At 42.2% G+C, this 12479-nt stretch overlaps 1 protein-coding gene across 1 annotated transcript in view; it reads right to left on the minus strand.

The window, feature by feature from the left end:
* Positions 1 to 2699: 2699 nt before the first annotated feature.
* Positions 2700 to 12479, minus strand: part of CHRDL2 (chordin like 2) — an 83058-nt gene continuing 73278 nt past the window's right edge. The window contains 2 exon segments of the mRNA XM_043997608.1: positions 2700 to 2820; positions 5903 to 5995. Of these exon segments, the coding sequence (XP_043853543.1) occupies positions 2741 to 2820; positions 5903 to 5995 (173 nt within the window). The 3' untranslated portion in view covers positions 2700 to 2740.

Genomic DNA, 12479 nt, shown 5'->3' on the forward strand with positions numbered 1-12479 from the left:
TTCCAAGGTCTGTCATGGTTAATGACTATCTTTTGGGTCCAGACATTCAACGAATTTTGAATCTATCTACCAAACTACACTACTTTCTAGTCCATATCCCTACATCTTGTCCACAAAAATAAAACAGCATTTTGGGGGGGGGTGAGGCAACTGGGGTTAAGTGACTTGCCCAGGGTCACAAAACAACATTTTTTCTATTGCTTTGCTAAAGTCTATGTAAAATAGACCTACAGTATTCCCTTAAACTACCAGTCTAGTAATACTATTGTGAGAGCCAAATTGGATATCCGGAGCATTAATCTCCCCCAAAAAAGGAAATGAAGTTAGTCTGGAATAAGAGGAGGGGAGTGACTAAAGACCTGTTCTTGATGAAGGCATGGTGGTCTTTGTGGTCCCTGCTACCTTGTCTATCGTCTTAAAATACATTTTAGAATTCTGCCAGAAATCAAAGAAAATCTCAGTGGCCTAGAGTTTGCTACCTCCTCCATCTTTCCTTCTCTACTGAGTAAGAGATTAGAACAGCTGACCTCTGAACCCCCTTTCCAGTTCTGAGATTCCATAAATTCTGTCACTGCCGCCCAGGCACCCAGGGCCTAACAATCTCTGATTTTAATCTCCGGTCCACAGAATTAGATAGTGAAAAAATTTGGAGGAGCATTAACCCCAATGGGGAATAACTGCTGGAGACAGTGTAGCCCAATGGGTAGAACACTGGACTTGGAATAAGGAGACCTAGGTTCAAGCTCCAGCTCTGATGCTCCTTTTGTTGGGCCTCAGCTTCCTCCTCTGGGAAGAAAGAAGGATGTAAGAGCTATTTCCAAGTATTTGATGAACTGCCCCCTGAAAGAGGGATTAGACTTGTTCTTCTTGGCCCCAGACAGTAGAGGTTGCAGAGTCAGATTTCAGCTCTGATAGAAGGGAAATTTTCCTAACAGTTCAAGCTGTCCAAAAGTGAAATGGGCCACCTTGGGAGGTAATAGGTCTTGAACATCTTCCAGGAGAGTGTAGATGACAACGGGTTGGGGGGAATTCCTTTTTAGGGATTATTTGGCCTCTTTTCATTCCAACTCTGAGGTTGTGGCTTTGTAACTGAATGGTCTTGAAGATCTCTCCCAGCTCTGGCATTCTATGTTCTAAGGTTTCTCCCTTCTGGCTCCACTCTTCCATCCCCTAAAGATCTCCCCAACTCTGACGTTCTGTACTCTTTGTTCTAAGGTCTCTTCTAGCTTTAATATCCCATGTTCCATGTTCTAAGATTCCCCCCATCTCTGATATTCTGTATCCTAAGAATCTCCCTAACTCTGACATCCCACCAACTTTCTTCTCACTCTCAACATGCTATGTTTCATGTGCTCTGACATTGCACAAACATATTCTCTTCTAGTTCTAACAGCTTATACTCCATGTTCTAAGATCCCTCTAATTCTAATGTCCTAAATTTCTTTTCTTTTCTTTTTTAAAATAAATTTATTTTATTCTGAACTTGAGAAATAAAACAAGGATTTCCATATCAAAATGGCATAGAAACACAGGGCATTGCCCTGAGGTTGCCAATATTCTATGTACAACTGCCATTTCTTTCAAATATCCCACCCAGTTATCATGCAACTTTCTTTTTTCCCCTTCCTTCCCCCCAACTTTGAGATGGCTACCATTAGATATAAATCTGTATGTATGTGTGTGTATACACACACAGAGTGTACATATATATATATGTATGCATATGGCATATGGACATATATATGTCAGTTCTTTTTTCTGTATTCAAGTTGTTTCTTCTTTCACACTCTGTGTAAATTTGGGTATTTGTAACAGTTCAAAGAACTTGGTTGCTCAAAGTTCTTCTTATTCTTTTTTCTTGTGGGGCAGTGAAGCTTAAGTGACTTGCCAAAGGTCATACAGCTATTGTCAAGGGTCTGAGGCTGGATTTGAACTCAGGTCCTCCTGAATCCAGGACCAGTGCTTTATCTACTGTGCCACCTGGCTGCCCCCTCAAAGTTCTTAATACTGATATTACTATATAGAGTGTTCTCTGGGTTCTGCTCACTTTGCTCTTCACTATCCCGTGGAAGTCTCTCCATGTTTTTCTAAAATCATTGAGCTCATCATTTCTTATAGCAGAATAATATTTAATCATGAATGTGTATCACAATTTATTCAACCATTCCCCAAATGATGGGCATCCCTGTGATTTCCAGTTCTTTGCCAACACAAAGAGAGTGGCTATAAATATTTTATAACATGTAAGTTCTTTTACTTTTTCCTTAATCATTCTGGGAAATAATCCTAAGAGTGGTATTGTTGGGTCAAAGGGTATAGGCAATTTAATAACTCTTTGGGCATAATTCTGCCTATATTCATTTTCTAACATCCTATTTTCCATGTTCTAAGATCCCTCCTGGTTCTAACATCTTACATTCCATGTTCTAAGGTTCCTTTCAACTCTGACAGTCTGTGTTCTAAGGATCCTCCCAGATCCAACATGCCATACTTCTAGGATCTCTTCCAACTTTCATTATCTACAACTCTTCTCACATTGTGTTAAAACAGGGGCTGCTCCATCCCATTATCTAGGGATGGAGAGGGGATGTTCAGGGGCTACCCTGGACTAGGAAAGATCACATTGAGGCTTTTGAACAAATACCAACTCTTCTCAGGGCCAGACTCCATGATAATGCAACTTCTTTATTAATATATAATAATTATATAGATTTCATATATGCAAATATCTAAGGCTCTATTATAAGGTCTTGGTCTCTTTGTCTGGGCTGGCTGTCACCTTCAGCTCTGCGGCCTGGGCTCGGAAGACATTCCAATGACCTAGAAGGAAGAAATTGAATAAGTTTAATTTAATTGACATTGATTAGCTACTTAGGGTGGACAGAGCCCCATGCTTGATTCTGGGGGGAAGACTCTGCTCATAAAAGGAATGGCCTCTTACTTCAAGAAGCTCACACTCCAGTAGGGAAGAATGGAAAAGAGAGGGAGGTTTGTGGAGGGTTGGTGGGAGGGTGGGATAGAATTTGGGAGTTTGGAGTACCTTAAGACTCCTGGATGCAGATATTGCCCACATAGGCGTAAGTGAGACTGAAGCATTATCTGGATTCCAGGATAGAAGATGAGGGATCAATTCCACCTTCCTGTTATAGGAGGCTAGGTGGCACAGTGGATAAAGTGCTCCATTTGGGGTCAGGAAGACCTGAGTTCAAATCTAGACTCAGACTTATTAGCTGTGTGACCCTGGGCAAGTCACACACAACCGAAGTGGCTGAACAGCAAATATGCGCTGGTGCATTAAAACTGGGACATGAAAATTACAAAGCTTTCCCCCTAGCACCTGGGGCTAGGACCTGTGGTTCCTTGAGGGCAGGGGCTATATCTCCCCTCTCAGACCAAGGGCTTCCTAATGGTTAGAACCTCGACTTGGAAAAGTCATTTCTCCCTAAAGCAGAATGATGTTGTAAAACAAATACTGGATTTGATAGAGCTTCTGATGTCAAAGCCTGGCTCTAACATTGACTAAATGTGTGACTTTGGGCAAGTCCTTTGCCTTCTCTACACCTCTATTTCCTCCTCTGTGTAATAGAGCTCATCATTTTTTTTTGTATCACATGACTCCCTCTGTGAGGATCGGATGAGGAAATGTATGTGGTTCTTCTGATACTTGTACTTGTGACACCCCCAACTCGTCCCTCCTGCCTTGTCCCAACTCAGGTATGCCTCACTTTATTTTTTTTTTTTAGTGAGGCAATTGGGGTTAAGTGACTTGCCCAGGGTCACACAGCTAGTAAATGATAAGTGTCTGAGGCCGGATTTGAACTCAGGTACTCCTGACTCCAGGGCTGGTGCTCCATCCACTGCGCCATCTAGCTGCCCCTATGCCTCTCTTTAAACAATGAATGGGTTCCACTGGTATTAAATGGGTACTTCCTTTCTACCCCATCCAAAGATTTCTGAAGATACGGGTGAGATGGGAGGTAAGAGCAGACCTTGGAGTCAGGAGACTTGGATTTATGTCATAATATTCATTTATTAGCAGTATGCCAATATATTTATAGATATGTAGGTTTATTACATATGTGTATATACATATCTATACATAATATTTATTTGGGGTGGAGGTCTGTCCCTATGGTTTTATTGATATAGGAATCCCCTAGTGTAGAAACTCCCTGCACTGATATAAATTGGCAATTCATCAGTAACTTAATCATCTTAGAGAGATGCCTGGGTCAGTGAGACTGACTTGCCTGAGGTCACACAGCCAGGATAAGTCAGAGGTAGGTAGGACTTCAAGACTGGCCCTCTCTCCTCTCTGACCTGCTGCCTCTCATACTAGCTATATAACCTTTGGCAAATCAGTTTTACTTCTCTGAGTCTCACTTTCCCCATTTGTTAAATGAAAATAATAGTACCTGTGCCCCTGCCCTCACAGGGCTGCTATGGCATAAGCAACTGTAAACCTTTAGGGCAATTTAAATGGGAGTTATTATCATTACTTATGCTTCCACTGGCCATCTCCTTCCCTCACTCCTTGGCATGGCTCCTCAGCTTCATCAATTCCACCTTCCTGTTTGTTCTAGGAGCCTGGGTGGTACAGTGGATAAAGTGCTTGGCTTGGAGTCAGGAAGACCTGAGTTCAAATCTAGTCTCAGACACTTATTATTGAAGGCAGGGAACCTTTTCATATTTGTATGCTTCAGTACCTCGCACATAGTAGATGCTTAACAAATGTGTATGGATTATTGACTAATAATAGTCAATGAGCATTTGTTGACTGACTGGCAGTCTTCTTATAGGATTTGCAGTTGGTAAAGATCTTAGAGGTCATCTCATTTTACAGAAGAGGAAACTGAGACCCAAAGAAAGGAAGTGAGTTGCCTAAGGTCATACAAAGAGTATCTGAGCTTGGTTTAGAACCAGTTCTTTTGATTTAAAATCGATGGCTTTTTCCTCTACCATACAGGACTCGACTGTACCCTTGGCTATCCCTCAGGGTTAAAACTTTCCTGTCACAGAAAAATGTGGACTGCCCACTCTCTCATTGAGAAATCCCTGGCTGGGGCTTTCTACTGGATCTCTGTGCTGGGAACTGACGTCAGGGCCAATGGACAGTCCATCCCCCCAGATTCTTCACTAGCAACCTGGGACTACTCCAAGGGGAAGGCCTGGTCTCGACCTCTGTCCTGCTTATTATCTCAGTCTCACTTCCCACCACCTGGACAGCCCCACTCCCTTCCTGGGCCAAGAGAATTCCAGAGTTCAGCTTCCTCCAGGAAGACTCCTTTGATTTATCCCACCTGCCTGAGATCTTCCCTTTGGTTCTTTAAACGCAGTTTGCATTTATATATGCTGGTGCTGGGACAGCCAGATGGCACAGTGGATAGAGTACTTGGCCTGGAGGCAGAAATACTCATTTTCCTGAGTTCAAATCTGGCCTCAGACACTTAATAGCTATGTGACCCTGGGTACATCATTTAACCCTGTTTGCCTCAGTTTCCTCATATGTCAGATGAGCAGGAGAAAGAAATGGCAAATCTCTCCAATATCTTTGCCAAGAAAACCCCAAATGGGGGAGAGCTGGACATGACTGAAGCAACTGAACAACAAACAGAAATATGCTGGTGCATTAGGATTGGGAAATGAAGATTACAAAGCTTCCCCCTAGCACGTGGGGCTAGGGCCTGTGGTTCCCTAAGAGAACTGGGAGTTCTCTGACATTAGTGACCTTATCTCCCTTCTCAGACCAAGTGCTCCCTAATGGTAGGGGCCACATCTGACCCCCCTCACCCCTCCAGTCTAGGATTCCTAGAGAGTAGGAGTCCTGTCTCTAGGAGCTCCTTGAGTGTAGGAGTTGTGTCTTCTTGGACTGGGAAGGTCTTAAGAGCAGGCACTTACTCACCTTCATTTGTCCGAGTGATGAGCCTGAAGTTTTGTGCCTCTTCTTTGAATTCTTGCTTCCGAACTTTCTTGATCTGGATCAGATGAAAAATTCCTGGGGACAGAGATGCTAACATGAGCAGCTGTTCCCTGCGGAGACTTCCCAAGTCATTGCACCCACCAACAAGGATTAAAGACCCATTGTGTGGGGCAGCTAGGTGGCGCAGGGGCAGCTAGGTGGCGCAGTGGATAGAGCACCGGCCCTGGAGTCAGGAGTACCTGAGTTCAAATCCGACCTCAGACACTTAACACTTGCTAGCTGTGTGACCCTGGGCAAGTCACTTAGCCCCAGTTGCCTCACTAAAAAAAAAAAAAAAAAATACCCATTGTGTGCCAAATATCCTGTTTCCAGTCACCTACCTATCTGTTCAGCAAAGATTATTAAGTACCTACTGTGTGCAGAGCACTGAACAAAGCCTTGAGATAAATATACAGTTTACATAGATGTAGTTTCTGCGTTCATAAAGGGTTGATAAAATGATTAATATATATTAGATGATAGTGCATTAGCATTTCAAGACATGGGGATTTTAAAAACATTATACAATTTCCCAAAGGCAATCTAGCCTCCCTCTTCCTCCTCTTCATCTTCCTCCTCTTCAGTTCTGGGCCCTTATGTAGTTTGTCCAAGATATTTGTGCTCATGGACCAGCTTTGTGAGTTGTCCATCTCTCTGCACAGGATTATAAGCATTTTTCATCCACTTAGTTTGTTTGATGTGGATTAAGCCAAACTCAGACTACCAGCTACTCCATAAAACAAAAATCCATCTTTTTATAAAAAAAAATTAATAGTATTTACATGAAGCTGTATGACTAAAAGTCATGGAATACCACAACCAGAGGAATTGAAATGGCTACTCATCCAAAGGGCAATGAAAAGAAGCACAGTATGTGTGAGTACTTGGCAAAATAAGAAGCACAAATGTAGTATGTTGGTAAATATTCAGCAGCTGTTTCTTTGGGGGAAAATGTATGCATATTTATGTATATTATGCATATGTACATAGACACTTAAGTTTATTATAAATTTTACTGACATAAAGGACTGGTAGCACACAATTCACAAATAATGATAAAATATACAATTGGGGGGGGGTAAATTCCCATCAATCCTCACAAATGCTTTCACTGATTTCTGCTGAACTCTTGTATCTAGTCCATTTGTGATCCTAATCCACTAACTCTTTTCCCAAAAGTTTATTGTCCTTAAATCTGATCTGTAATCCACCATTACATCCTTGTATAAATTATATTCATTTTATTATTTTTTAATTTTATTTTATTTTTGCAGGGCAATGAGGGTTAAGTGACTTGCCCAGGGTCACACAGCTAGTGTCAAGTGTCTAAGGCTGGATTTGAACTTAGGTCCTTCTGAATCCAGGGCTGGTGCTTTATCCACTGTGCCACCTAGCTGCCCTGAAATTATATTCATTAAAGTAGAACCTCTAAGCATCCATACTACTGGTTCCAATAGAGCTGTCTTTTTAGCTCTTTTAAATAGTTTCAGGGATTAGAACATTGTTTGAATCTACAATATCTACAAAATCCCCCAAATCATTCAAATCAATTTCAGTTTTTAAAATTTCACTTAAATGATATATTTTTTTTTCACCAGCTATTCACAGTGAAGTTAATTCTTCATGAGGCCAAGTAGATGGTTCCAATAAATCAAAATAATTAATAATTCCTTCCTCATTATTTCTGTCTGAGAAAATATGTAAGTTCATGTGTTAAATTATATTTTCTAGTAACATATTCTTACGAAGAGCATTAAATTTACTATTTTTATTAAATGGAATATCTTTAAGCTTATTTGACTTGATCAAATCATGAACTTTAGATCCATGCTTTCTAGTGCCCATCTTTAAATTTTCCAAAGCTCTCATAGTATGTTTAATTTTTGTGCCTTCTGAATGTTAGCTGATCTTGACTGCAATGCAGTTGGAATTGATGAAAATTCTTCAAGAATGTCAATCATCAAAGCAAGGTCTTACAAGAAATTAATGTTAGCTAACCTCTGCTGAAGAAGAACAAGAAGAAGGAGGAGGAGGAAGAGAAGGAGAAAGAGTAAGAGGACAAGAAAAAAAGAAGAAGAAGAAGATGGTGATAATGATGATGATGCATATATGATGCAGGTTATGTGACCTTTACAGTAGCATGTAAATTATGGGAGGCCCATCTTAATCCCAGTACTTGACCAATTTTAATAATTTTGCCAGTCCCTTAGCTACAGTTTCTAGCTTATTAAATTGGTGATAAATATTAGCCAGAAATATTTTAAGATGATTAATTTGTTTTATCTCAAATGTTGACTAATCAAATGATGATTTTAAGATGTTTTTCTAACAATTTTGTAACAATTCCAGACTTTCTTCCCAGCATTGTCAGAACAAAACATCATCAGAACAAAATGCAATTAAGTTCACTTTCAAATATCTGTTATTAAAGCCACAATCATTTAAAGTAGATAAAAATGTATTGAAAATACACTTTAGGGGCAGCTAGATGGCGCAGTGGATAGAGCACTGGCCCTGGAGTCAGGAGTGCCTGAGTTCAAATCCGGCCTCAGACACTTAACACTTACTAGCTGTGTGACCCTGGGCAAGTCACTTAACCCCAACTGCCTCGCTTAAAAAAAAAATACACTTTACCTTGGCTGACATCAATTCTTTTTAAAGCAACAAATAACATGACTGGTGCAGGAGTTAATCAAGTTGTGTATTGACTGTGTTTAAGAAATGATTCATAAAATTCCAAAAAACTTTAACAATGAGTTTTGCAAGCTGGCATGAGCTGACTCTAGTATAACACTGAGCATAAAGGATGCCATCAGAGAGAATGTGGGACTGTAAAAGAAGGTGGTCCAGTCATGGATTGAGAGAGAGGGATCACCAGTGGTAGCCCACATGTTCCATTGGTATCCATTCAGTGTCAGTAGAGCTAAAGATGTTCCAAGTTATACTGGAGTAAGCTCATTTTAGGCAGCTAGGTGCCCAGGCCAGGAGTCAGGAGGACCTGAGTTCAAATGTGACCTCAGACACTTACTAGCTGTGTGACCCTGGGCAAGTCACTTCACCCTGTTTTTTTTTCAGTTTCCTCATCTGTAAAATGAGCTAGAGAAGGAAATGACAAACTACTCCAGTATCTCTGCCAAGAAAACCCCAAATGAGGTCATGAAGAGTTGGACACAACTGAAAAATGACTTAACAATGACGAAAAAACATATCAGCTTGCCTGGAGGGTTTTAAATGCCAAACAGAAGAGTTTATATTTGATTCCAGAAGTCACAGAGAACCATTAGAGTTGGCTGAGATAGGGAATGATATGTGCTTTAGGAAAATAACTTCAGAAATTGTGTGGAAGATGGGAGAGACTTGAGTCAGGACACTAATTAGGACAGCCTCTTCAAGTTACAGATCAGGAAACAGACTCAGAGGGGCAGTGACTTGACTAAGGTTACAAAGGTTGTAAGTGGCAAAGACAATATTTGAACCCAGGTTAACTCTTCTCAAGGCTTACCCTCCCTGTTGTCTTCAATGGATCCTTATATATCATGATGGTGAATCCTTCACCATCCTGACTACCCTCCTCTGGCTATATTTCTGTCTGTCAATGTCCAACCCCATAGTATTCAGAAATAGACATGATAGTCCAGCTAAGGTTTTACCAGAGGACTGGGGGACCTACCTTGTTTGAGACAGTTATCCTCCTATTCAAGGCAGCCTCATTCCTGATTTTTTTCATTACTGAACACACAGAAAACCTTTAGTAGTAAATGATTGTTGAATAAATGGCTGAACCTTGTGGTTACCTGCCTTCCTCCTCCCCTATCCCTAGCACTCAGGAAGACAGACTGAAGGTGCCAGTGGCAAGAAGGACCTGGGTCCTACCCTACCCCAGACCCACAACTTTTATATATTTCCTTTGAGGCATCTCACAGAACCTAGAAATAATAATAATAATAATAACAACAACAATAATCCCTTTTCCTACAGCTCTTTAAGGTTTACAAAGCACATTCCTGAAGGGTTGAAAGCAAGGATCATTCCTCCCATTTTACAGATAAGAAAATTAGGGGAAGTGACTTCCAGATGCTCAACACTGGATGAATCCCCCATTAACTGCTTAATATGCACTGGCTCCATCTCTGCTTCACCCACCTTTTACCCGCCATCTTGTCCTTCTTTGTACTCATCACCTCTTCCTTTGGACTCATTCATTACTTCCTTGTACTGGTACAAAGTCCTTTCTATGTCACCTCTTCATTTTCCCTCCCTTCTTACTCAACTTTCCCTCCCTTTTACTCATCTCCCTTTCCTTAATGTAGCCAGCAGCATCATTCTGCTCCCCAAGGCTCAGTTCTTGTAACACTGGTTTTGAAATTCTCTTTGTTGAGGATTATGTGTCCTGTAAGCCAAATATGCAGCCTACAGGCATGTGGTTCTTATCTTAGAATCTGGGGTCAGGGCCAGGCCCCAGCCAGGAGGTAGGTGGGAATTCAGTCAGATTAAGGGATATTCACAACCTTGGGCCCAGATTCATGGAAATTACAGGGGATGGATGTGGGGGAAGAGACAGTTTCGAGAGGCAGCTGTGGTGGAGAAGTGAGCCCTGGACTTTGGGGTGGGGGGTGGTGGTGGAAATCCTGGGTTCTAGTCTTGTCTCTACCACTTTTTAGCTGTGAGACATTGGGCTAGTTACATCAGCTACCTGAGCCTCAGTTTTCCCATCTCTAAAATGGGGATAATAATGTTTATACTACCCACCTCACAAAGTCATGGTTAGGATCAAAGTACAGAATGGACAGAAACAACCTTGTAAATCTCAAAGGCCCTTTAGAAATGTCAGCTGCTGCATTAGTTTATCTGTCTCCTTTTTGGGTGTTTTCCCCCTCTGTAGCGAAAGGCTGCCTGTGGCTTAGACAGTGTTTCTAGTCCCTCACAGAATCAGAGCCCCATAGGCTCTCAAAGGGATAAGTCCCACACAGAGCAGAATTCTAGTCTATGTTCTTCTGGCCAGGGGAGTCATCTAGTCCATGTTTGGATACCTCCAGTGATTCGGAACTCACTCCTTCTTGTGGTAGCTCATTGAATAGTAAGACACCACTGACTGGTTTTTGTTTTTGTTTTGTTTTGTTTTGCGGGGCAATGAGAGTTAAGTGACTTGCCCAGGGTCACACAGCTAGTAAGTGTCAAGTGTCTGAGGCCAAATTTGAACTCAGGTCCTCCTGAATCCAGGGCTGGTGCTTTATCTACTGCGCCACCTAGCTGCCCCAGACACTCCTGACTGTTAAAAAGTTCTTCCTTCTATGCAGCCTGAAGCTACCTCTCTGATATTTCCTCTGCACCCCTGCCCTCCACAACTGATTGTGGTTCTGTTTCCTGGGGCCACACAGGAGGAAAGGGAGGGGATCTAACCATTTCAGTCATACCAATCTAAAAGTGACATGTCCTTCTCTAGGATTCCCTCCTTCCTACTCCCTACCTCCATCCATCCTGTGTACGCACCAGCCACACTCCATCTTCCCAAATTGTCTCCTCCAAGTACCACTCCACACACATGACCCTCCATCTTTGAGGGCTCCTGAATCCTCCTAATTTATGCTAACCCTTCAGATATTTCAAGACAGATATTATGCCCTGCCCCTCCCCACCAAGAGTTCTCTTTTTCCAGATTCCTTAAGCCATCCTTTAAGATAAAGTTTTGAATCTTTCTCTGGTTCAAATTTTCTATAGGATGCAGTATGAGCTCCTTAGCCTGACATTCAAGGCTCTTAAGAATCCATCTCCAGTCTCCCCTTTTAGCTGCATTTTCTACAGCTTGCTCCTGCAAACCTTCTAGCCCATCAGGCCAGCCTCAATGTGTCCTGAACAAACCTGACCCGTTCCTACATTTCCTCACATCTTTCTCCCCCTTAGAGCACCCTCCCCCTTCCTCTCTGCCTCTCCAAAACAACCACGTCATCTCAGAGTTGGGAAGTACCTGAGCAGCCATCTAGTCCAACGTGTACCTCAATAGGAACCCCCCGTTAAACACTATCTTCTCATGGACGCTCTCTCCTCCCTGGACATCCATTGTGCTGCTCACTCTTGGTTCTCATCCTACTTGTCCGACCTCTCTTCAGGCTCCTCTACTAGACCTCCATCCATGCCACACCCCCTAACTATGGTTGTGCCCTGGGGCGCTGACCTGGGCCTTTTCTTTTCTCTACTATTTCCCTTGGCGATCTCATCAGCTCCTAGGGGTTCAATGATCATCTCTATGCAAAAGGTCTCCAGATTCTGTATCTAGTCATTTCTGTTTTGGTTTGGTTTTGGGTTTTGGTTTTTTTTTTTTTGCGGGGTAGTGGCCCAGGGTCACACAGCTAGTGTCAAGTGTCTGAGGCTGGATTTGAACTCAGGTCCTTCTGAATCCAGGGCCAGTGCTCTATACACTGCGCCACCTAGCTGCCCCTCTTATTTTTTCAGGGCAATGAGGGTTAAGTGACTTGCCCAGGATTACACAGCTAGTAAGTATCAAGTGTCTGAGGCTGGACTT

The sequence above is a fragment of the Dromiciops gliroides genome, chromosome 3 (assembly GCF_019393635.1).
Source record: "Dromiciops gliroides isolate mDroGli1 chromosome 3, mDroGli1.pri, whole genome shotgun sequence".
NCBI lineage: Eukaryota > Metazoa > Chordata > Mammalia > Microbiotheria > Microbiotheriidae > Dromiciops > Dromiciops gliroides.